At 47.2% G+C, this 26546-nt stretch overlaps 1 protein-coding gene across 2 annotated transcripts in view; it reads right to left on the bottom strand.

Annotated features, from left to right (window-relative positions):
* PDS5B (PDS5 cohesin associated factor B) overlaps window positions 1-26546 on the bottom strand; it is a 138209-nt gene that overhangs the window by 6418 nt on the left and 105245 nt on the right. The window contains exons 24-32 of one of the 2 annotated variants that reach the window (XM_045839039.1): window positions 22956-23079; window positions 17216-17420; window positions 14983-15097; window positions 13372-13504; window positions 12905-13024; window positions 12072-12134; window positions 11357-11502; window positions 8624-8729; window positions 3605-4047 (exon numbers count right to left, since the gene is read on the bottom strand). In XM_045839039.1, the coding sequence (XP_045694995.1) occupies window positions 3605-4047; window positions 8624-8729; window positions 11357-11502; window positions 12072-12134; window positions 12905-13024; window positions 13372-13504; window positions 14983-15097; window positions 17216-17420; window positions 22956-23079 (1455 nt within the window). The remainder of the gene's footprint in view (window positions 1-3604; window positions 4048-8623; window positions 8730-11356; window positions 11503-12071; window positions 12135-12904; window positions 13025-13371; window positions 13505-14982; window positions 15098-17215; window positions 17421-22955; window positions 23080-26546) is intronic. The other variant, XM_045839040.1, reaches the window with a different exon arrangement.

Here is a 26546-nt window from a genome sequence, read left to right as displayed (position 1 = left end):
GTCCAGTCTGTTTTGTCTGACGTCAGTGTTGCTTCCCCAGCCTTTTAAAATTTGTTTGCATAAAATCAGCTTTTTAAAATTTCTATTTGCACAAAATATCTTCTTCTATACCTTTAGTCTGTGTACATCTTTCATTCTGAGGTGGGTCTCTTGTAGACAGCACAGAGATGAGTCCTGTTTCCTAATCCAATCAGCTACCCTATGTCTTTCGATTGGAGCGTTTGAGCCATTTACATTTAAATTGACTAGTGATAGGTGCATATTTACTGCTACTTATTCTTTATAATTACATTCCTGTTTTTCTTCTTCTTCTTAAAGGAGACTCTTTAACATTCCCCGTAACACTGGTTTGATGGTAATGAACTCCATCAGCTTTTTCTTGTCTGGGAAGCTCACTATTTCTCCTTCAATTTTAAATGACAGCCTTGCAGGACAGAGTAGCCTTGGTTGAAGGTCCTTGCTTTTCATCACTTTGAATATTGCGTGACTATCCCTTGGGCCTGAAATGTTTCTGTGGAGAAATCAGTTGACAGTCTCATGAGAGCCCCTTGTAGGTAACTGTCTTTCTCTTGCTGCTTTTAAGACTCCCTCTGTCTTTTTTCGGTACTGTGTTTTCTCCATGGTCATTTATTTATCCTCCGGATAGTCTTCTGCCTCCGGCTTTCCGTCCTGGACCCTTGGGGTTTTCATTCCGTTTCCTGGGTTGCGAGCCTCAGGCTTCGAGATGCGCGTGCCTCTTCCCCCACCCGGTCAGGGAAGTTTCCAGCCACCGTTCCTTCAAACAGGTTCTCGGCCCCTTGCTCGCCCTCTCCTCCTTCCGGTGACCCTGTGATGTGGATGTTTTACACGTCACGTTGTCCCAAAGGGCCCTGAAACTATTATATTTTAGAATTCTTTTCACTTTTTGCTGTTCTGATTGGGTGTTTGCTGCTACCTTGCCTTAAAAATCACTGAGCCAATCCTTTGCTCCATCCAACCTACTGTTTATTCTTTCTAGTGTATTCTTCACTTCAGATCCTGTCTTCCTCACTTCTGACCAGTTCTTATCGTTTGTATGTCCTCTTTCACATTCACTACCTCTCGGCCCTGTGAAGGGCGGGTTCCGCACCGGCAAGGTGTGAGAGGGGGAAACGCCCAATCTCGGGGCCATACGGCTCCGTCCACCCCAGACTTTCCCCGGCCTTCTGGAAAGCCTGCCCTCGGCAGGGCGGGGTGCCCGCGGGTTCGGTGCGTCGGGCTGGAGGACAGGTGTGGGGCGCTGCCCCCGCCCCCGGGCGCACAGCTCGGTCCCTGACACTGGGGTCCCCAGGCCAGCGGCCCAGACTGCTGGCTCCTCTGGAGGGCGTGAGGGGGCAGGGCCAGAGCACCCCCCAAGGCCGACGCCACAGGGAAGGTACTGCGGGGCCCAACGAAGAGGGTGTCTGTGCACTGTGCAGGGTGGGAGGAGGGCTCAGCACAGGGCCCGGCGGCTGTCCCTGCAGCTCTCTCCCTGCAGCCACACAGCCCGTGCCTCCTCATGCAACCCCCCCGTCAGAGAGGGCCTGCCCTGCCCCGGCTGGGCCAGGGGTGAGTGCCTGGCCCTTTGAGGGGATCCCTGGGTCCCCGGCGGAATCCAGTCTCTCCCTGGCAGACAGAATCCCCACTGGTTTTCACTGCCAGACCCTGGGTGGTCTCCTCGTCCTGGCTCCGGTGCTCTCAGCCAGAGCACCAGGGCGGGACCGAGACCACCCTCTCCTCAGGGGGGACCTTTTGCAGCCGAGACATCCCTCCGGGGGCTCGGTCACCACACAGGGCGCGATGCCAGCCCTTTTGCTTCTGTGCCCTTCCTACTGCCAGCCTCCAAGTGGCCCCTTCTGCGAGCCCTCGGTTCCAAGATTTCTGCTGAGCTAGTCTGTGCTGGCCGTTCAGGGTGACGGTTCCGTGTTCCAGCTGGGACTCCTGTGTGGTCCTGGGAGGAGGCGAGTGCCCCTTCCACCCACTCAGCCGTCATCTTGGACCTCCCCACGCCTTTGCATACCTTGACCCCCCGCCCGCACAGTGAACAGAAGGAAATACAGGCTATTATACAGAGAAGAATGCAACAGTCCCTAAATCCACTGAAGACGGAAGAAAAACAGGCGAATGTAACACGTTATATTTTACTAGCTCTCAGACAAAACCTCATGGTGAAAGGGACAGGAGGCTGCTAACACAGAATACAGAACCTCTGTGCTGATTTTTAAAAGAAGTATGTGTTTGTTTTAGAATATATTAATGTAAGGACTTGTGAAATTTTAGGAAAGAACACGATAATAATTAAGACCTTAATTTTATGATGCCAATATAAACAAATTAAAGTTATAAGCCTGAAAGATATTTACCCCTGCTATTTCCTCGTTATAAAATTAATCATGGGAATTTAACATTCCTTAAAAATTATTTTTTTTTAAACAAGTGACTTTCCATGGTTGAATCCAAATACACTGAAGCTGCCAAGAAAATGTACTCACCTTTGCTTTTTACCTGAGGGAAAAATTAAAGGGAAGAAAACACAAAGTACTAGCCAGACACTCAGGCGACCTCTCCTCCTCCTGTGCGACACACAGGAGGAGGAGGAACTGCTGACATAACTGTTTCACGAAAGTGTGCTGGCAACTCGGAAGAATCAAGCCACTATGCAGTTATGTGATGGGGTTATGCGGAGAAAACCTGGAGATTTTCTGACTAAGCAGAGACACACCGCCCTATTTCCAGTTAAATAAGTGAGACGAAAGAGTGAAAAAATTACAAATTAGAGCATAAATGTTCCCGTCACTGTAAAATTATAGAGATCTGTTATTATAATTGACACATAGACACGGGACTGTGTGACCACCCAAATCTATCTGTATGTGGATACAGATGTGTTAATCTGACTAGAAAACAAAAAAACCGATATATCATAAATTGAGATCAGCATCGTGTGATAATTTCTATGCAATTTAAGAAAAACAATGCCTGTAACTTTCCTACACAGTTAAAACAATAAAAGCAAAAAGTATACAAGCTATTTTTTAAAAAGCTACTGAGGAAAGACATGAAAAATTGTAGTATGGAATGGTAAGGCAACCTGGTCACTATGCTGTGATTATTGAAAAATACTTTATCACCTCTTTGGGTACCATAAAGTCTGTATTGGAGCTAACAGACTGGTTGGCATTCATTAGGTAAAGATTTGTTTAAAACCTGTAAAAATGCACAGAAGCCACCAAAGGGTTAACTGTGCTATCAATCACCTAGGTAAGTCTATGAAAATGTTCTTACCTAGTGTATTGGGGCTACCTATATGGCATTCAAATGCAGCCCTATGTATATGTAAAAACTTATGAGCTTTTGCAAAAGAACTGGAAATTGGTTTGAAATGTAACATTGTGTACAACTTACAAACTTTTGGGGGGCTGCGGTGGTGAAGGGGATGGCGTTTTGGACGGTCTCCCCCGTCCTCTCTGGGGGCCGGGGGATGTGGGCTCACCGGCACTGGCCTCAGGGGACTCTGCTCTGCCCTGGGGAGGACCCGGGCGCGGGCAGCATCCAATCTGGGTTTCCAGCAGGGACCCCAACACACGCGGGGGGCCCGCGAGCTCACCTCTGCTGAGCCCTGCGCGACGGCCGGTGCTGCTTGCTTTTCGACTTCGGGTCCGTGTTTGCACTTTGCCTCTCCTCCTCCTCCTCTTCCTCCGCTACCGAAGGTCCGGACTTTTTTTTGCTTCCTTTTTTAGAAGCTTTCACCGCTGGCTCTTCTTTGGCTGCGCCTCCCCCGCCAGGAGGTTTTGGCGGTCGGCCTCTTTTGCCTTTCTTTGGTGGACTGTTCTGCTCGTCCTCGTTTTCCAACAGGTCTTCTTTGAGCCTCTTCTCCTCGGGCCACTGCTGCTCGTCGGACTCGGAGGCCGCGGGGCCCCGCTTCCGCCCCCGCGGCCCGCCCTTGGGCCTCGGCTCCTGCGCCAGCTTGGCCAGCTCGTCCAGGCCCAGCTTCTCCTCCGGGTCGGCGGCGGGCGCCTTCTTCCGGCCTCTGGGCTTGTCCAGTTCGGGCTGCGGACGAAAACCACCGTGTCAAGTGCAGCAGCATCGGGAAGCGTGTTTTGAAGAACAGCACGCAAAAAAGCCGTTACCAACTTTGGTCATAAAACGTAATTAAAGCGCAGAGTTCTTAAATACATCAGAACCGTAACTTTACTTGCTTTTATTATTAGGTTTTTTTCTTTAAGATGTCATTTATCTATCTTCAGAGACAGGGAAAGGAGGGAGAGAAGCATCATGGAGTGAGAGACGCACCCATCGGCTGCCTCCCACACGACCCCGACCGGGCCCGGGCCGCACCCAGGCACGTGCCCTGGCTGGGGATCGAATCCATGACCTCTGGGTTCACAGGATGGTGCTCAGTCCAGTGAGCCACACCGGCCAGGGCTATTACTATTTTTTTAATTAAAAAATTATCTGGGGTATCAGGGTAATTTATTTATTTTCACTTAAGCTAGAGAGCCTCAAACGGAGACCTCTCCAAACCAGTACTTTATTAAATTATAAATTTTAGGCAAGAGGTATTTCATAAAAAGAACATTCTGAATTCAATGCCGGAATAATAGATTATTATATTAAACTACAAGGGTTCTGTTTTGTACTCAACGTGGATAATTCTACCACACAGTATATAATAAGACATATCAGCTATCATATATCATGTTTAAAACATCATAAAAGGACTGTTTTATAAATGAAAGTTGCAAAATACAAAGAAGATATCATTTATGAGAAGTTTTAAACACACATCTGAATCTACTATACTGCTTCTTCACAGGTACAACTAATTAACAACAAAAATAACTTAAAAATCAGTGACTTTCAAACTTAAAATCCTAGTCTATATTCAGAGAATTTATACATTTATCAGCAGACTGAAACCGAAAAAATCCTCCAAAAAAACAAAGAATACGTATGAACACACATACAATACTCTCCATACACACACGCACGTAATACACATTTTCACAAATACGGGTATCTGTAAGTTAACTTCCAGAAGTTTGTAGCAATTCAACTCTTAAAAATCCATGAAAACAAAATGACCTACCTGTAATTTTCAACGAGTTTAACTAGTCACCTGCATTTCCCGTCTGAATGGCCTAACTGTAGTATGTCATTACTGTTATTCCCTTCTCCGTTCGTGTACTGGAGTCTTAGTTAGTGTTTTGATCTACATTATCTTCTTACACTCTTTTGTGTATCTCAGAATTTTATTTCCCATTTGACATGGACTGAACTGTCCCCACCAGACAGACGCACTGGCTGCAGGCGCAGCCTCTGGTGGGACGGCGTCTGGGGAAGGGCCACGAGGGCGGAGTCCGTGGGACGGGAGCTCAGAGGAGCCACCAGAGAGCGCCCACCCCTCTCCCCACCGCGTGACGTCACCCAGGGCGGGCCATGCGCCCACCGGGAAGGAAGCCTCCCCAGGACTGGGCGGCGGCACTGTGCTCTCCTCGTTCCCAGCCTTCGGAGCCGGGAGAACAGTCGTTCTGGTTGTGTGAGCTGCCCAGTAGTCGACAGTGCTTTGTTACGGCAGCCTGAGAAGGGAGACATCAGTTTATCCTGCTTTTCACCATCGGGTGTGAGATGAGGTTCTAAACTGTTTTACCTACTCTCACCCCCAAACAATTATTCCCAAATCACTGATTTGTAATGCATCCTTTTTTCTTTATTGTGTTTTAAAAATTAATGTTTTGGGGCTACTGTAACAGCAGCACAGTATTGTGGGCTGACCTTATCATTATTTCTCTTCTTTTTTGTACTCATTTATTCTTCTACATGGACTTAAATCACACTGAGATTTTACCATTATACATTCGCTCAGAAAAAGCTGTCATCTTTTCAATTCAGTTTTCCCCGAAAGAACATGGTATCTCTTCTCTCTCTCGAAGTCTGTTTCTCATTTTCGTTATTTTCTCCACACAGGTTTTCACTACTTCTTTTTAAGGTCATGTTTAGATCTGCCTGCCTCCCTGCCTGCCTGGTTCTGTTGCCGCAGCGGTTCCTGCGGAGAGGCAGGCCCCTTCCCCCAGGTGCAGACCCAGTATGAAGTACCACCACCGGAGTACCGTCAGTTACACAGACACATACCTACAGATACGTGGCTACCATGCTACACTCGCAGTTTTTGAATTACTTCTCTCATTTTTAACAGTACAAAAATAAAAATGAATTTCTCTTCTCATTCACTATCATACCTTTGACTTCTATATCATGTCTTCTTGAAATGACCAAACATTCTAGAACAATTTTTAATAATAGTGGTGAGAGGTTGCTTGCTTTGTTCCTAGTTTTTCATAGAAATGCTTCAAGTATTTTGCCTTTAGGAAGAATACTCCAACTAAATCATTCACTACTAATTTCAACAGACAAAACTTTTAGCATGTTAACGATGTATTGTTTTGGTATTAGTTTATTAAGAATTCATATTTGAAAATGTATGTCTTTGGCATGACCTGAGATTCTCTTAATATTTTTCTTTTGTGTATCAATACCCTATATTAAGAGATTTTTTTGTAGCATTAAACTATCCTTGCATTCCAGGAAAAATAGACCTATAAATGACTGGTTTTAATTTGTTAGTATTTATTTAGTTTTTTACATAAATTAAAAATGAATTGTTTTTACTGAGAGATGGGAAGAGAAAAGAAACATTAAATTAAAACTGAATTTAAAGTGTCCCTCCCATTTTAAATGCTGGGATTCATCTGGATGTCCAAAGATCTAAAAGGACGGTTTAATTCCTTTACTCTGTGGAAAAGGTTAGCGGGAAGCAGGAAACCCGCTTTTCTGAGAACACCGTAAAACAATGTGTTTTGCTAAGGCACTCCATTCTCTCATTTCTTTTTCGCTTTTCACTGCATTGTTTTAAGAGCAGAAGGTGTATAAAACTGAGGCTAAAAGCAGAAAACGGGGAGAAGATGTTACTTGTAAAACTGCAGTTTGAACACAAATGTTTACGAAGAACTCCTGTCCATGAAATACAACATGAGGCTGGAAACGGGCAAACGAGGCAGTCCCCGTCCCCTGTCGCGCATGGGCCTCACAGTTCTGCCCTCTCTGGGAGTGTTTCAGTTCAAGTTAAACCAACGGGCTCTAGTACTTCAGAAACGAATGCAATGCTCCACAAGGGGCAGCCAAAGGCCTTCTTCGTTATAAACATACGAAAAATCCCCAAAGCTCAGAAATTCAAATTGTTCTATGAAAAAGAGACTGTGTTTTGCATTGCTTCATAAGGTAAAATAGACGTTTTACAGAATATATAGAATAAAGAACATTAAGAATCAAAACCTCATTTCCCAAATGTGAGGGGCTGGGGCGGGGGGGGGGGGGCGCGGTCTGCAGTGGACGTGGGGGCCCAGGCCGGTCCCCAGTGGAGGAGGGGACGTGGGAGCTCCTGCACTGGAGGCACTTTCCAGCCCGGGCAGCCTGTTCTCGTGATAATGGGAGAATTATCACATGAGGCGAGAGTTAGGACAAGAAGATATAAATATCCTCTCCAATTCAAGGATCCAACAACTGAACATAAACTTCCTGGCTACACAAAGCTGGGCCCGTGGAAGACAAGGAGGCGGTAACATAAGGGCAGGTAAAAGCAGGTTTACAGTTGTGAGTGCCCCAAAGGTTATTCCTGTAGTACTGATTCATTATTGCATCATCTGTCTTCTTCTTCTGTAAACTTACTTTTGCCCCCATGTATCTCAGAGAAAGCAGAAGTATTTTATTAATAACCTTCTACCTTTATTAACTTAGTAGATTCAAACATATTAACTTTTACAGTAATCGTTAATCAACAATACTAGTCTTTGTAACAACAATTCATCTGGGCTAATTCATTTATTCTGATAAACCTTACTAGGTAAGCATTCACATTTTACGGAAAAAGAAGCTGCTTCGGAGAGCCCCCTCGGCTGTCACGGAGACGTGCAGAGCAAACCCCCGAGTCGGATGGGCGCACTGACGCGGGCCGCCGGGGTGGGGTGGGGTGTGTGTGTGTGTGTGTGTGTGTGTGTAAGTGCACGGCTGTGCTCTGGGTCTGCACCCAGACCACCAAACTGTCTTCTCACGACCTGTGCCGACTGCATCCCTCACACAAGGTACCGCTGCTGGTAAGATGCAGGAACTCAACAAGGACTATGTGAGAACTGTCGCATTTCTTATCTTCAACTACAAGCTTATTTACTGTTTCAAGGCTCAAGAAATCACTAAAATGCAGGAGCCTTTAAGGACTCTCATTCTGTTTCCTTTCTCTAAGGCTAAGTCTAAACTTATTGTGTTTTTTAAAAAAAGGCAAACAAAATAAAAAAAACAAGCAGGCTGAGTATGAAACTGCCATGCTAGAGTCCAAAGACCTGAAAAAAAAGGTTACTTAGTAGAATGACAAAAAACACAAGAAATTCAATATACTTAAATTACACGGTAGAGGATAATCATAAACACAAATGTCTAATTAAAGCCTTTAAAAGAAAATTATGTCAAATTTGAGAATACTGTTAAATGGTTTCAGTGCACAAAAATCATTTACAGTAAAGCAACGCCACCACCACCAGCAACGACGACGACAGAGGGAAAGCAAACAGCTCACCCTTACAAGGTCAGAGTCGTCTCTCTTGTCACTCTTCTTCCCCGGCAAAGGTGACGACATCGTGTAATCTTCATTTTCACTGTGATCCATTTCAGAACTGTCAAGCCTTTTAATACAGATATTTATAATTGTTATTACAATCAAATAACCTAAAAGCTTTTTCTGTTCTCTAATGTAGCTTTATGGAAAAAAAAAAAAAAAGTTCATTCCATTAGAAAAGTATTGGTTTTATTCTATCACACTTAGCACCAAATTAACAAGTGAAGAAGCACATTTAACAAAAAAGGGAAGAAAAAACCACAAATTTCCTTTCCCCCTAATTCTTTCTAAAAACCTGGATTCTAGAGTGGAGCAGGAACAGAAGGTCCGTTGAAACTTCTCTCGTTAGAAAGCTGGACTGGCCTGCGTCAGACCCCGCCCGGCCCTCCCCCGTCCCGAGCACACCTGCTCCCCGCACCGCGACAGCCTCCGCCGGGCCAGGGGTTCCCAGCTTCACCACCGCTCCAGCTCCCCCCGCCCCCCGCCCCCAGCAGACCCGCACTGCCGTTCTGCCAGTCCCCTGCCCGTGTGCACTCAAGGACACTCAAGGATGTGGGTCTGTGCCCGGCGCGGAGGCGGCGCCTACTCCATGCTTTCACACACTGGCGTGCAGGCTCCGTCTCCTGTCCTGCGTGACCTCACCCGCACTGGGCTTTAAACCCCACCTGAACATCACTGAGCCCTGAACTTCAATCTCAGGCTTAAGAAGCTGGCCTGAGTTACAGACTCGCACACCCAGCTGCCCAGTCGCCTGAATTTCTAATGGGCATCCCACCCTGACCACAGCCAAGACTGGTACTTGGGCACCTCTTCTCCTCACCTCCCCAAAACACGCACGCGTGCACTCACACACACAGCCGGCTCCTCCTCGCAGATTCGTGTCTCAGTTACCACCACTACTGTCTACCCAGGGGTTCGGGCAAAGAGCCAAGGTACATCCTCAAACCGTCCTTTCCCCCAGCTGCACACAACTAACCCCAGCAGGACCACCTCGGTCTACCATCAAAATAAGTCCCAGATTTCACTGTCCACTATCTTCCCCTCTCTATCTCTTCCCTAAAATACTATCAGCTGACTCCTGACTGGCTCTTCTGCCTCCATCCTAGCTTCGCCGTTCTCTAAATAATCAGGGCAATCTTTCAGAGCACAAATTAGATCTCCGGACTCCACCACACTATCATCCAGTTGTGCTTAAACTCACAAAGTCCAAACCTCATCTGGCCGCCCCTCAACTTCCTCTCTGACCCATTATTCTCTCATTCCCACTCTCCAACCAAACACACTCGTAGCTCCTTCTCTTAGAAAGAGCCCTAGTAAGCTGATGGGATTTGGGCGGAAAAAGTGGCAAAATAAGATTAGTCAAAGGGTGAGAGTTAGTTTACCGAAGTACACTGAGAAAGTACTGTAGGAAAATTAGAAGTCGTTTGTTTTCAGTAACAATAACAATAGGAGCTGAGGACAAGGTAAAATTTAATTATCCTGAAAACAAACCAGGGGAGCCGATTAAGACTTCTAAGCCGTGAAATAACCGTCACCCAGCAGCATCTGAGAAAGAGTATCCCGCAGTGGTCGGGCTCCTCGGCCACACACGGCAGCTGGAGAGAACGGATGGATGCCGACCGCAGGAGGAGAGGCACACAGCACCACTGCAGGGAAAGCAGCCGGCAGCAGGCAGCGGGCGGGGGGGGGCGGGGGGGGGGGTGTCAAAGGGACAGTCTGGAGGCTTCTGGCCCAGATGACGTGGTGAATTAGGTCATCTTTGATTATCACCAGGAATCCAGGGAGAAAGCCCAGTAATTTAGAAATTACTTGCTGGAACTGTCTTGGTCATTTTAAGAATGAGGATATTCACTAGAAAATGTCCAAACGATATGGGTGCCCCTTCAGTCACTTAGGTGTAAGTAACTAATACACATTAGCATAGGCATCTACAGACGTATTTTTGTTTTATTCTTATTGCACTACTCATCGCTTAAGCATCCACTGGAAGGAGACTGGTGAGACGCTTTAGAACACCTGCCTCCCTCACTAGCTGGCCCCGAGCACCGCGGAGACAGCACCGGCCTTTCACGCGGTTCCTCAGCAGAGCGCGCGGGCGGCAGCGCGGCCCCGCGCAGGGCCCTCCTGCGGGCACGGGATGGGATCAGGGACGTGTGAAACGTTTTCTTTTTTCTTCAAACAAAAAGTTTACACGTGTACATGCTAAAAAAAAATTTAAACCATACCGAAGAATATAAAATGATTTCCCTCCTATACTAGATTCTGTAAACACTATTAAGATACGATGCATCCTGCCAAAAAACGTTCTATGCATATGTAAGCAAATGGAAATACAAATCCTTTCAAAAAACTCAGAAATACTGTAACGCTGTTCCTGTTTGCCTTTTCACTCAGTAACGTGCTGTGGAAACTCTTCACACAGCTCCTGCCTCGCCATCCTCAGCGACTGGGCACTCCACTGCACAGACACATGACCGCAGACAAGCGGAGTCCCCCGAGGCCGGAGTGCGTGCGCGAGGCGGGGCCCTGTCTGCACGCACGAGCACAGCCACGTGAACCGAGCGGCCACCCAGGCCCGGCGGCCTGTCCTCACGCCCGCTCCCTGGCGCCCAGTGCTGTGCGTTACGCCGTCCCAGGTCCCAGGGCCTCGCTGGAACCCTCCCCTCTGAAGGACGGCACTTCCGACGTGCTCACCTCCCTTTTATCCTTCCGGGGGAGCTTGGGTTGGAGCTGCTGCTGGCGTTGCTGACGGTCTCCATGCGCGACGACTTGGTCTGAGACTGTTTGCCCGCCGAGGAGAGTGGTTTGTTCACAGCCCCCAGGACGTTGGTCGTTTTCGGCTGGAATGAAAAACGTGCATCTCTTTCTATTTGATTAAAGCCTAAAGAAATTTACATTTAAAGGACTATATATAGTATCTGTCAAAGTATTTGCATACAAATGATGAAAAAGTGTGTCTGTTCTTAAGCAAAACGAGGACTGTAAACTGAACCTTACTTGAACAAACAAACTACAGAGAGAGAGAGAGTCAAACCCTCAGTCACGTGCAGCCTCACGAGGAAGCGGGAACAAGCCGCACGCACAGCCGGCGGTGGACACGTCGCTAACCCTGCTACAGGAGTACGTAAGAAGGTGTCTTTTCACTTTAAGAGTTTTACCTTGGCATGAGAGGATAGATACTTAAGTTCAAAGTCTCCAGAGACTTTATTATAAGCTACAAAATAAGTTCATGTATCAGCCTGCATCTACGTAGTAAATAAAATTATTTCTTTCCAGTAAATGGACAATAATTACATTTTCTAACTTAAAATACACCGATGTTTAAAGAAATACAAAGTAACATAATTATGCCATTAATCACACTAAAATAAACCATTACATAAGAATTAAAACCATTCTCAAAACTTACTTTTCCAGGAGTAAAAAACGATTTCATTTCCGGAGGCAGATAATTTTTGGTATTACTGAAGTTCTACAAGAAAGGAAAAAGATGTAGTCAGTGAATACTGAAACTCTGTATCTGAGAGGCTCAAAACCCAACAGAGAGCAGCTTTTGCTTTAAAGCACATACAAATTCAGCACCAGGGCCTGCCTGGCCCCACGCGCTTCACTGGCGCGCCCCACAGAGGCCCGAGAGACTGCGGCTGCCGCTACCCGGCCCCTGAGTGTGGAACGGCAGACAGCCACTCCTGGCTGCTGGGCCAATCTCTGGACTTGAACTGGCACTTGCTCGGGAACAAAGAGGGTAGTGGTGGTTTCTGCGCTCTGTTACCCCCGGAAACACCCCCCGCCGCTGCCCACCACCCTTGAGTTTTGGGACAGGGGGCACACGCCTGCAGCAGCCCCCGAGTCTCGGGCCAGGGCGGTGTCTATTTGTCACTGGCCGCCCCACACCGGTGACAGGTCTCGGTCAAGGGGCCAGCGCTTCGGACCGGGCCTCTGCCCGCCTTCTCCTTCCCACCTCGGGTCAGTGGCCATTACCTCACAGAGCCACACGCTCTGATGGCCTTTCTGCCTGTGCCCTTAGACTGGCGAACAACCTTGAACACAAACTGTAGACCCAGCTAACAAATCTCTGCTCCTTCTCCGTGACCTCTGCTGCGGCCCCTATTCCGGCCTGGAAACCCGTTAGAAAGACTCACGGCGACCGCCTTCCTGTAGCTGACCCTGCTGGACCCCCGCGCCACCGCATGCCGAGAAGACCCCGGTCCCACCCACACACACAGGTTCTGCGGGAACTACCTTGTCCGGCTGGGTGAAAAAGCGGGCTGGCAGCACGGGGTCCTTGGGGGACTCCAAGCTGTACGTGGTGCTCTTGGACATGATGATGTTCATGGCGACGTCGCAGACGGTGTACAGTTTCTGCCACGGCAGGGGAAAGTGGGCCTGAGCTGACATCCCACAGTCTGCACTGGAAGCAGCTCTACAACACGTGCTACGACTCAGCGCGCAGTTTCCAATACAACAGTGCGCATTCAAAACAGACTTGTTTTCGTTAGTTTACTAGAAACAATGTTACTTCTGATTTTGTATTAGTAACTATATGTGCAAGTCTAATTATTACTATCAAAATGCTGATTATTTACTGCTAACAGAAAAGACTGGTGTCTACCAATACTAGTGTCTACCAATACTACGGAAGTCCCATATCCTACACTCTGATGCTTACATAGACACGAAATCATAATTATTTACAAATAATCACATACTTCATTCATTTTTGCGTCATCTGGTCCTTGGGCATCTTTTGTTTGTTTAATATTTTCTACCATCTTTCTGATAAATGCATGACTGTTATTTTCATTTTTAGCCATTAATATTTCTAGAACAAACCAAAGACATCTAAAAAAACAAAAGAAACAGAAAAGAAAAATTAGTTGTTAGACGCAAATATAATAATTCTAAATATAATGAACACTGAGCGGAAAAAATTAAAAACAAACAATTACAATCAAGAGAAAAAAAGATGCCACACATCCATATCACACTGTATCGGCAAAATCAGTGTGAATTCACAAGAACCCCTCTCAAAGCCCCGCCAACCTGACCTCTCCGGGGAGGGAGGTGGGAAGGGCACACTCAGGAAGAATAAAGCGGGGTCAGCTCTGATGGGAGGGGAAGGACTGCCTAAGGGGACAGCTGGCCCTGAAGGGACACCGAAGGCACTCAAGACTAGCTGTCGTCCCAACAGACGTCTTCAAGAAAGTACAGCTGCCTTGTTCAGGAATTAAGAATCTTCATCAGCACAGAGAAAAAAGTCATGGCCCGTAAGTGCACATACTGTCTTTGCTTAAAGAGGAAAAAATGTAAAAAGCTTCATTTTTAAAGTTAGCTCAGCTTTAATGTTAATTACAAAAACTTCTATTTAGGAAAAAAGGTGCTTTGTGTGTGTGGCCCTGACAGAACAGCAGCACTCTAAAGCGGAAAAAACCCTTTAGGGTCTCAGGTACAGAATAAATTCTTGTGCCATGGTTTTCTCACAGACTGGGGCAAGTTAGAGATAGAGCCAAAAATATATAGCAAACTCCAAAGAGTGTTTCGTCTATTTCAAAAGCCAATGTTCTCTAAGAGGAATTGCTAGAAGTTTTCATCAGTTATAATTACTCTAACACAGGCCTCATTTGGGGAGAACTGAACTGCTTGTTTTAAAAAAGAGGAGCTGTGGCAAAAAGAGGGTAACAGCCTTGCCCTGCCAAGTCCCCTCGCCCACCCGGCCGGGCGCAGGCCCCGCGCAGGTTCTCTGACTACCGCTGTGACCTGCGGCTCCCCGCCCAGGCTCACGGCCCTCCGGCCTCTCCACAGCCACCTCGGACAAAATCACCGCTGCCGCCACCCTGGCGCGGCACAGCCCCCCCCCCCCCGGGCACGGTGCGTGGGGGTGTGCCCTGGCTGTCCGGCTGGCCAATCAGACCACTTTCTCTTCCTCCTGGCGGAAGAGTTTCTGCAAAAAAAGGTGCTTTCCGTGTGAAAAAGGAGAGTATGCCTGTACCCCATGCGAAAATCTACAGAGTTTTAGAAGTTGGAAAAGACAAGAACTGTAATGGAAACTTTTTAATAAACTGTTTCAATAAAGAAATGGTAGGGAAGCAGAGCAATGCACAGTAGTTACACAGAATTAAGTTTTAAAAAATTACGTAAGAAATGAAACATGAAGATATGGTATGAAAGAAGAAAAATAAAAGAACAAATAAAGGGAAAAACCTTAAATTCCTAAAAAATAAAATAAATCTAATAAACTAATAATAACGGAGGTTCCATGTCAGCAGGAAAGAAAATAAAAACTTCTGGAAAGTAAGAAAGTGGGATGGAAAAAGTCTTACTCTTTAACATCTTTAAGTTGTTCAATATCCTGTACTTTGACATAATCTGGGTCATGTGCCAAAAGGTGAATTGTATATGGAACAACATACTCTGGTAGAAGAGACAATAATTTTTCTGAAAAAAGAAAAAAAAGAAACAAAACAAAAACATCCAGGTTAGAAAACCGAATCTTTTTCTTTCTCTCTCTCTGATCCTGTATTTCCTACATCCCAACAGTTCTACATTACAACTAGAAGAAAAATATACTGAAATACCCAGTGCTAAAGTATACCATAAATTAAACAGTTTATTGGTTCATCCATCAAACCCAACATCAAAGTGCCTACTAAATGTATCATGTGCTGTGGCTACAAAGACTATTATTTCAGTTCTCAAATGCATATGGGAAAAGGTGACCCAAACAAACTATGAGACTAAGAAACATAAGATCTATTTTTCTTGTTAGTATGAGCAACCTTATGCTCAACACTCCCTTGTGAGCTGCTGAGAAAAATCAAAAACTAGTGGATCTTTCGGCATCAGTATGACACAAAAGTAAGAAGTAGAGGGTTTAATAAGCAGAAGTGTTTGATAGTATCTGTAACAGAACAGATATAAAAAACAAACATAAATAAATAGTTTCTAGGACATTTTAAGTAACAAAGGAACATTTTCTTTAAATTAAAACATTTCTGCTTTTCAACTGACAACAGAATATGCCGCTAAAGGTCAGAACTAGAACACTAACTGGTTTAATTAAGGTTGTTCAGAAAGACTAGGACTCATACTCGGTACAATTCCTTTCAGCTAGACGTTTACCCTGGAGAACAGCATGTGTCAATCAGGCACCAAGCTCTGCTTCTGTTCCTGAATTCAAAGAGAATGGTGTGTGTGTAATATCCCTCATGTTAAGGTCAGTAGAGGAGAAAAAGCATCAAGGTTCGAAATTCAGTGAGATTCAAATTAAACTCTTACCAAACACTCACTGAGTGCCCACAGTTTTTCAGGCTTGCCACCTTAAATATAAAGACGAGCGACACTAGACAAAGCCCTCATGACAAAGCACGGGGCAGAGCTACCCTTCAACGTGGCAGGCACCCCACGACAAAAATAGTTAGTAGCTACTGACTGCTCCTTTGGACCATGCCTTGTGCCAAGTGCTTTATATACGTAACTTTTCAGTACTCGTCATTACCATAAGAAATGAGTACAATTATACCAATTTTCCAAATAAGAAAATCAAGGCTCGTCTTGCTCACGCAGTGTGCGTACACACGCCGCAGGCGGGACCCGACTGCAGAGACCCACCCCCCCGAGCCGAGGGGAGGAGAGCACCCAGTGACCCGCGGCAGCACCACACCCGCAGCGTGAAGGGTTCGGAAGGGCCCACCACGCTCCTCGGTTTCATCTGTCCGCCTGGATGGGAAGCAACTTCCCCAGTGTTGGCGACAGAGAAAAAAGCGGGCTGTGCAAATCTCACACAATCCAGAGTGCAAGGAGCACAGGATTCACAGTAGAGAGTGGCTAGAGACGAAGCCTGAAACTCAGGCTGAGTGCAAGCTCAATAGGGTCAGTTAACGAGTTTCTCCTCGATTATGTGGGCAAAACACAATCGACCCAGATTTCCAGCGGGGCAGGGTAGGACCCCGTCTGGCCGACAAAGGTAACCCTGACAGTGGGGCGGCCTGGCTGCAGGCGGGGCGGAGGTCAGGAGTGTCACGCTAACCCCAGGAAAAGACAGCAGTGCAGGACTGCCGGGGAGAGGCGTCCGAGGGTCTGGTGGCCGAGGGGCGGGGAGAAAAGGTGTGAGAAGTGCCCACTTTCCAGCCCGGATAACTGGGCATGTTAACCCTGTGAACAAGTGGGCAGCTGGAGAGGCACAGGACGCAGGGGTGCCGTGGGAGGAAGCACGCAGACTAAGACAGCACTCGCACAGCCCACACAACACCTGCAGCAGCTGAGCACCAGCCCCAGACGTCGCGCAGGTGCACGCTCATCCCTGTCCTATGAGAGGCGCCCGCCCCCGCCCAAGTCACTGCTTACTCCCTCGGCCTTTCGTCTGTCACACGAGGAGACATGACGGGCTGATAATCAGACACCCACGTGTCTCCATTTAAAAAACGAACCACCGAAAGGTGCAGCTACTACTGGAAACAGTAAAACTCATGTAACAGCGCCCCCGGCTCGGACAAGGCGCAGTGACGAGGCGCTCGCCCGGGGAGGGCCGGGGAGGACGCCCGACCGCGTGCTCACCACTGACGGCGGCGTGCTGCTTCAGGTACTCGCGGCGCACGTTGATGTTCTTCACCAGGCACTGCCGCGCGTGCGCGCGCCTCTCCTTCACGGGGTCCTTCGCGCAGAGGGCACAGATGGCCATGTACTCCAGGGGGAGCCGCAAGCGGGAAAGGCCTTTGTGGAGCTTCTGCGCGAACACCTGCCGCACCTGGTAGCATTCATCCTGCGGAGACACGGTCGTTCCACACGTTACCCACGTGGCGGCGCGGAGCAACAGCTTCAGCTGCGGCCCACGGCCCGCGGGTGACCCGACAGCCGCTGCTGCGGCTCGCGAGACTGCCGCGGCGTGAGCCGAGTAACGACCGCGGGCAAGTGCCAGAAAGGACTGAATGCCGTTTAAAGCAGAAAACTCACTCTTGACGCAAGTGTGACGAATCAATTTCAGATACAACGAGTTCCTTCCGTTCAAGAGATGAACCGCTGGACCCGCTTCCCCCCGGCGTCCCGTCCTGAGCCGCCCCCGCCCTTGTGGCCAAGTCCCCCTCCGCCTCCGGCGCCACGGGGCCACGACGCCCTCGGGGCCCTGCCCCCGCCTGCGCACACGCGCAGTACTCCGTGCGCCCCCTGCGGGGCAGTCAGGACACAGCACTGAGACGGCGGGGTCACGTCTGGCTGACCTCCCGCGGCCCGTTCCTTGGAACTCCAAGCACAGTATCCTGTACCCAGACGATCACAACTTCTGCTAAGTCAGGGGAAAGCTTGACACGACTTTTGAGTCCTTGGTGAGACCCACAGAGACCTTTATAATGGTAGCTTACCCTCCACCCAACGACACAGGGTATGGAGTGTTTCCTAGTTTTGCAGCTTTACCTACACCACTGTTCCTAGAAAGTTCCTTTTGTCATGGGGTAGGCCATAACACCCCGCCCTTATCTTCAAATCTTTATTTTATCTTGTGCATCTTTTCATTTAATTTAAACTCTAGTTTCTCACGCTAACACCTCCTTTTAAAAAGGTAGTCTAGCTGTCACATAAACACTGTCATCCACCCTCACACCCAATGAAACGAAGTTACAGTGAACACATTCCTTCCGCAGTATCACTCCCACAGGGCAGGCCCTTCACGATCAGTTACTTATTATGAAAATACCGAATTACAACTTGTATAAATCAGCATATCAAAATACATTCACAAGTGAATAGACCACTCATTAAAATAAATCTCCAAACACCCCTCCCCCGACTTAGATGCATTTCCTAGCAAGACCACGGTTCGGTCACTCTCACTAATCATGTGGAATCCAACAACCCAACGCAAATGAAGGGCAAAGCCGGTTTGGGAACCCCATGGCAAAAGCAGTGTGGCTCTAAAAAGTCACTGAAGTGACATTAGAGCAGAGCTATCAATCACATGCAAGGAAACTGACAGCACTAACGAGGAAAGCTGAGAAATCTGATGCACATGATGACACGGAAGGGGCATCGAAAGAGACTCAACCACCTGAGTGAAGATCGAAAGACGCGCTCCTGGGAACTGAGGGGGTCTTCCAATGTTTGTTTTTTGAAAAGATCCTTTTCACTATGTTATAAAAGTTAAATGTGAAGGATACTATAACACAACTTTAATTCACCAAAAACACTCTCAAAAAAGCAAGTAGTTGATATTTCACAGTTACGGTTATGACCAGTAATTGGTTCAAAATTTTAAAAAACGAGGGTTTAATACCACAAAATATATTTTCCCCCAGTAGAAAGTTCAATACGAACCTTTTATTCACTACAGGCTATGAATGAAGTCTTCATCTTAAGTAGTCTGCATGTTAAGAAAATTTGCTTTCGGTGGCCTTTTCTGGTGCACACCACTGTCAGAACCACCTCCCTCCAGCGCCTCGTGAGCGGCTCAGCCGCTCCGTGCACTGCCCCGTGCTGTGAACACGGCGCACTCCCCGTGTTCCTAGGAGGCTCTGTTCCGGAGGGCCGCAGTCGCGACCGACTCACTTTTGTATTTACGGCGCCTACAACAACATGCAGCACAGAGCAGCACGTAGGTTTTTCTCAGCAGCATCCAAATTCTAAACTAGCTTAGTAATTATTAAACGGTAAGATTCTTATTACTGACTTCTCCTCCTCCAGATTTATTTCTATTCAAGTACATAACGAGGGCCTATATGAGAGCTAGGTGGAAGTCTCTAGAAGTTAACAGAATAAAAGACTGCCTCGAAGGAGCTCGAAGCAAGGTCAAGGCAAGCAAGAGCAACAAGCCACAGGTGCCTGTGGCAACGGACTCGCAGGACTGGGACAGCAGGTCACACCACCAGGGTCAGGAGTGCAGCTGTGAGTGCGAGAAGCGCTTCGTGGAGGAGACTGTCTGACTCTTGACTAGCAGGAAGCAAGGGTGACGTGCATGTGTAGAAATAGCGGGTGAGAAGGAAACCAGAGGCAGCAAATTATAGGCACGTTAAAGAAATGTTCCACCTCACTGAAATGAGGGCAGGTGAAGGGTAATGTGTGCGGAACGAGGTTTTTAAATGTGTATTTGAGTCCAAATATGAGAAGAACTTGAATGGCAGCTTGTACAATACATGCAGTTTTTTTATGAATATAAGGCCCCAAATATTTGTGAATGGGGAATATCATGATCAAAAACCATGACAGAGAAGTTAGCCAGTAAGAGTCTCACAATAATCTAGGTGAGAGCTAATGATGGTTACAGCAATGAGAATGGTTAAGAAGTATGAATAAATAAGATACAGTAGAGATCAGGACAGAATTAGCTGTACTTTCACTATGAGATACAAAGACTAGCGAACAGTCAAATACAAATCATGCTTGTAGGTCTAAGAAAAGCCATTCAGATTTATTGAAGGTTTGTCGAGACTCTGCATGTCAGGAAAGAACAGGTTTGGGTGAAGCACGAACTCAGTCCTACATTCACAGAACATGGAGTCTGAACATTCTCTTTGGCAGTGGAAGTGGCAGTGCAGGAATCTTGGACCTAGAAACTGAGACGGCCCAAGGAGAGTGGGGAGTGGGGGGTGGGGGGGTGGCAAAAGGAGGTTCCCAGTCGCCTGTAAGGAAATCCGGCGCAACAAGAACCAGGAGATGGAAGCCGAAGGGAGACTCAAGAAGGAAGAGCCGAGCTGTGTGCAATGATGCAGGAAGGACATGCACAGTGAAGACCGACGTCACCGGCTTTGGGGCTAGTGCGGCATCTGGAAAACACTGAAGGCAGATGAGCAGTGATGAGAGGTAAGAGGGACAAGGGTTCCTCTTTGTCTGAGGTCTGCAAGTTCAAAAGGAAGAGGGGCATGTGGTTCCGAGGGTTAGGAAAAAGTTTAGTTTAGAAGAAGGTAAGGTAACCTCCTACGTTTGTGAATTGTTACTATGTACTAATAATGAAATCTGACCCTTAACACATGCTCCCCAGTCAACAGAATCCCAGAGCAAACGTGTAGCCGGGGTAGTCAGAACCGCCCTGCCGGAACCCGTGACGAGGCAGTGCTGTGCATCCCAGACTGTGCCGGGAAGGAAGTCTCTGGGAGCTAACATGAACGAAGGATTTTCTCACGCGGTGGACATTTGACATGGTTTGCAATACTTGTTACACTCGGAATAGCCCCTCTTTTAACACGTCCCCATAATTTCTTGGTTTTTAAATTTATTTCTACTTCGATACTGAAATTTAAGACCAAGAACCTGATAAATCAACAAATTACAAGTACTACCAATTTAAAAAAAACAGTTACATAGATTTGTTTCTCCTAGGAAATTTAATATATATTTTTAAAGAATTTTCACTTTCTTGAAAAACAAGATAATCTCCAAAATTAAATGGGGAAGACTAAATCAGAAAATTAAGGGATTCTCAAAATCTCATTGGTTTAGTCTGATACCTGAGTAATGACACCAAAGCTAAAACAAATTATAAAGGATCTGCAATAACCCACAGACTAAAGCACCAGACACTGAGGAAACGATTATAATTAAAACATAAGCTGCAATTTAAAAATAAGCAATAGAAAAAGGGGAAGTGGAAAATAATTACAGTAATTCCTGAAGTAAACGCCAAATTCTTATAGATAAGACTGTTTGAAAAAGAACAGCAAAACTAAGTGTAAAATAACTAAATTATGGATGAAAAACTAGTATTGGAATACCAGTTCTACTGTTACGGAAGTCCTTTAACTTTCTCAAATGGCACCAAAAACTTCTCAAGTGATATATTACCATTCAAACATTATGTTACTACAATATGGAATCCGTAAGACTAGACTATATGAGGGGGAACCCGAAACATCCCTGGAATTTATTTATAAAGAACCATGTATTCATTCTAACACACTGAAACCTCAGGCACCTTGCAGCAGTGCACCTACCGAGATGTTTTTCCCCACTGCTCAGAACAGTTTTAAACTGATCAATTTGGATGCTTTTTAGTGCTTCTGCTGTTTTTTGTTTCACCCCTTCCTCAAGGAAAACCTTTCCCTTTGAGAACTTTTTTCATTTGGGGAAACAAAAAAAGTTGCTGGGGGTAAGATCTCTGGTGAATAGGGAGGGTGGGGCAGGGGGGTCACGCTGGGTTTTTGTTTTTTTTTTTTTTTTGGTCAAAAACTGCTGAACACTCAGCATTCTGTGGGTAGGTGTGCTGTTAATCACCCATTGCGAAACGGGCAAATGCAGGGAAAGTCTTCAAAAACATTCACTGAAGCAGAACGCAGCCTCTGGCAACGATACCGCTGATACACACGGGGTCCTAGGACACTCAACAGGTGGGGAAAGCCTGTATGACAAGGGGCCTGCCCTCCAGAACGTAACCCCTTTTTTGGGGGCCCCACCTCATAAATCCATTAACATCACTTTTAATAACTAGAAATTTTAACTGACTAATACAGAATGCTTAGGACCTGAAATTAACCTAGACCATGTCCTTATAAAACTGTAAATTCCTGCATTTTTTCTTCCTTTTAAAAATGAAGTACAGTCAAGCCTCATGACTCACACGTGCTGCATCTGTGAGCTCAACCCCCACCGAATCTATCTGGGACCCAAAGCAACACCACCATGCTCTTCCCAGGCAACGCGCTGAGCAGCGAAAAGGGGAGCTGCCTACACACCTTCAGCGGCGGCCGAACCAGGCCTCGCTCCACCTCCTCGTGTCGGCTCCCACAAACACGTGTCCTCTGGTGGTCTACTCAGTGCCACGTTTTTATTTTTGCCCTTTTTCTGGTGACTGTTGTTTAAACTAGCTCCCAAGCACAGCGCTGAAACTCTGATTCCTCTTCCTGACGGCAAGGAGGCCGGGCTGTGCCTCGCGGGGCAACGCGTGCGTCCGACGGCCTCCTTCGGGCCTGCGCGACGGCGCCGTGGGCCGCCAGCTCGAGCGAATGCACGGCCGCACAACAAGGCGGCTTCCAACAGACCCACGCAAACGGAGGCCGCGCACCGGCTGGCTGGGAACAGGGCTGTGGCTGCAGGCGCACAGGACCGCCCTGTGCCTCCCCCACGAGCAGTGGCTCGCGGTTCTGAGTTCAGTGCTTGGGATGACTTTTTGGAACCAGCGCAAATAGCAAGAATCGACTGTACTACGTTAGCAACCTCAAACTCAAATTATCGTTTTAGAACTCTGAAACGTTTCTCATGCATTAGTTTTTCAAAGGAAACATAAACACTCAGGATTTTTTATCTGTGTAGCACAGTGGACTTTTTAAGCCAAAGACCACCTGAAGCCACCCCTGTGCTCCACAGCCAGTCTCCTTACGTTGATGGCCAGCGCGCAGAGCTGGTACTGCTCCAGCGTGATGATCTCGTGGTAACAGGGCTCCTGGGCCAGCTTCACAATGGCGCTCCCCGCAGCCAGCCTCAGGCGGGACATGTCTGGTTTGCTGCAACACACACAAGAAGGAATGTCAGTCAGATTCTAACCGTGTGCACAAGAACACTCCTGCTTCGTAGACTGCATTTGACCAAAAGAAAGGTAGTGAACAGTTTGGTGATACTGAACACTGTATTATATTTAAGATGGTATCCAATACTACGAAATACTTCTCTTGAACTTAAAGTCTGTGCTAGCGACCTTCAAGCATGCAGTCCCTGAGTATTTAGCCAGGGGCATGGGCCTCTTTTCCCTTCGATTGTCAAATAAAAAACGAGAACAGCCAACCCAACAACAGCTGTCCAGTGTGAAGGAATCAAAATTTGCCTACTTTTGTGGTCACACTGGCAAAAAATATATTTTTTTGGTTGTCACAGAATTTTAGTAACTAGTTTATGCATGTCATGAGATGAAAAAAGCTGAAAAGTATTGGTGTATGCTGAAGTCATTTAATTCTCTCATCTCAGCAAACCAGGTTGTAGCCAAGCCTAGAAAAAAATGTATTTGTATGTTTAGTTGTTTGTTAGATGTTTAGCATTCCATATGGATTATTTTGGATACATGTTTACTTGCAAATTAGGCATAAAAATGCCCTAACATGCTCATCAGCCAACTACAACTACCGTGCTAAGTACAAAAGAAGCAGAATGAAAGCAAGGGTAGTGGATAAAACATTTACAATTTTTAAATAGAATTCAACTTTTCAAACATTACAAAGAGGCTCCTTTTAAGTTTAAGAAAAAAATACTTCTTCTGAATGGGACACATTTCAAAGAGCAGTAAATTCTTGACTAGTAAATACACCTAAACAACCCCTTCCTAACACAGTGAGATATGCTAGATGAAGTAGAGATCTTGGACTAATCTGAGAAGGGAAAGTTATAACTTAATCCTCCAAAATGTAACGATATAGCTGGTTTAAGACCCTTCTTCTGTTTCTCTAAGATAATGCACAAATATCGACTGAATGAAAGACAACATTAGTGAGGTTCTGAGGCTTCCAGTAAAGATGGCGGAGCAGGCAGAGGAGGTTCTAGCTTCCTCCCACAACCAGGTCGAAACTCCAACTCAACTACAGACCCACCACCGTTGAGAACCGCCTGAAATCTAGCCGAACAGATGTCCCCTGACTAAGAACATAAAGAGCGAGCCACATGACAGACAGGAGGGGGGAGATGTGGAACAGGCTGGCCCCACACCCCCGTGTGGCGGCTGAAAATCAGGAGGGCGAGCCCAGCTGCACAGCACCCCCCGACCCGCCCAGGAGTGAGGCATCCCAGCCCACACCAGGCTCCCCAGCCCAGGGTTTCAATGCTGGGAAGGGACGTCCCAGTCTTGCCTGCCTGGGAAAACCAGCAGGGGACGGTGGCTGAGCGAGATGAAGGACTCCGGAGCCCAAGCCGTTCAGCTCGGAGGGCCGGAGCAAGGCCGAACTCAGAGTCACTCGCCGTGGGCTCCGGCACCAGGGCAGCAGATTGGAGGGTGCCAGGAACACACGGAGAGGAAAGGAATTGTCTGGTGCATGGGCAAGGGCCAGAGGGACTGCTTTCTCCCAGAAGGAGGAGCCAGCAGAGGTCTATGTGCCTCTGCTGAGCCCCCAGCTCCCCCAGCCAGCGGGCAGCGCCGCATCTCAGTCTCCCTCAATGTGGCTCACGCCGTTTGGCGCAGTGATTCCCTGAGACTCTGCCCCACCCACCGTGCGGGCCCACCCAAGCCATTTCCAGCGGCTTTTCCGTACAAACGGCCTGTCTTAGCCCATGCTGCCTGTTTTCCTAAAATCTCTCAAACAAGCAGCATCTGGCCTCGGCAGGCCCTGTGATTCTTGGTAAGTGGCCCCAGGCAACTGGTCTTAATTTGCACCGTGGCCTCTCCTGGGCCCCTCCAGGCCCAGCACAAGGAGCAGCCCTCTGCAGGTCGCTCCACAGCCCCTGGCCCGGGACAGAGCACAGGCAGTAGCTGACTTCTGCTTGCAAGTCCCAGAGTCAGCAATCCCCGAGGACAGCTTCAGACCAAGCCAAAGGCCCCTCAACCACCTAGAGGAGCGGCACGCCCAGGGCAGACGCGGTGGCATCGGAGCCCTGCTGAAGCCAGTCTGCTCTGCGGGGTCGGCCCCGGCACAGCTGGTCGTCCCTGGTGGTTGGTGGCTGCCTCCAGTCCTCCCCGAAAATAAAACCTCCCAAGTTATATAGAGGTCTGATCACTGACTTGTATACCCGAAACTAGTATAGTATTGTGTATCAGCTGTGATAGAAAAACAAACCATTATTTTACAAAAGGAACTTCTAAGACAAATGACGTTCTGAACTTCCACGCCCCAGGGGCACTTTCAGCTCATCCAGCAACAGCCCGTGAGCTGTTCCGCGGTAAGCCACTCCGCCACTGCTGGAGGGAAGCCTTTTTCTCTTTGGGTTTTATTTCGCATAAAGAGCAGTAGCTAACTATAACTGTTTTACAACTACGGTTTTGAAGACCAGGTATGGTGCAACCAATGTAATTCACATACAGCTGCAGAATCTGAGAACACATGTGACTTTGTTAAAGAATACCACGAATACAAACACATGAGATCAGATCCAAATGTGCACATGAACAATGTAACCCATTTAAGAGACAAAAATGGATTAATTCTAAGGGAAATTTTCCTATTAGGTAGATCCTGAACACAGGCATATATAAATTATAAGAGTAGGGAGGTGAAGACAACTAATTAGACAGAAAGAGGCTACATAAGTGAGTTGTACATGTGGAATGCCTGACCAAGTTTTGTTTTTATTTGCTTTGCTTGATAAAACGTGCTACTCTGAACAGTCTATGCAAAAAGGGCAGCATGAGCAGAACCTAAGGAGGCTGACAACGAAGACGGAAAGAGAGAAAGTGGCTGGCTGTCGCGTGTTTATCCTCTGTCACGGAAGTCTTTCAGCTAGATATATCATGAGGGGAAAGGCTATTCTCTCATGTTCATTACCAAAGAGAGTCAATCAGTGACACCTGTGTTTCCCGGACACGACTGTCTAAATCTGAGCTACCCTTGCCGCAGGGACCACTGCCACCACCAGCACTTCCAACTCCTGCGTGCTGGGCAGCGCCACAGGCACCTCAGACGCACAAGTGACTGTTACTTCATCACAATCACTGCCTGCGAGGACCCCGTGGGACAGCCTGGGGACAGTGACTCGGTCAAGGTCCCCGTGCTAGGGAGGATGCGGAACTTGAGCCCGGGCTCCAGAGGCTGTGTTTCCAACCTCTATGCTATACTCCACCTTTTAAACAAATCAGAACAAACAAAACGGATATATTTTAAATGATTTACATCAAGTGCATTTAAAAGTCTTGTGAGTATTTACGCTTCTGGAAGCAGATTCAGTAAGTTGTTTTCTGTGCAGTTTGGTTTTATCCTTTAGACATCAACGCACAAGAAAATAAAACATCAGTTGCTCATTCGCACACTGACTTCTTCGCATTAGACACTAAGACAGC

The sequence above is a fragment of the Phyllostomus hastatus genome, unplaced genomic scaffold (genome assembly GCF_019186645.2).
Source record: "Phyllostomus hastatus isolate PE091 unplaced genomic scaffold, TTU_PhHast_1.1 phas_contig_29, whole genome shotgun sequence".
In the NCBI taxonomy this organism is placed as follows: domain Eukaryota; kingdom Metazoa; phylum Chordata; class Mammalia; order Chiroptera; family Phyllostomidae; genus Phyllostomus; species Phyllostomus hastatus.
The sequence above is the reverse complement of the archived record's forward strand: the minus strand, read 5'-3'. Positions and strand labels throughout refer to the sequence as shown.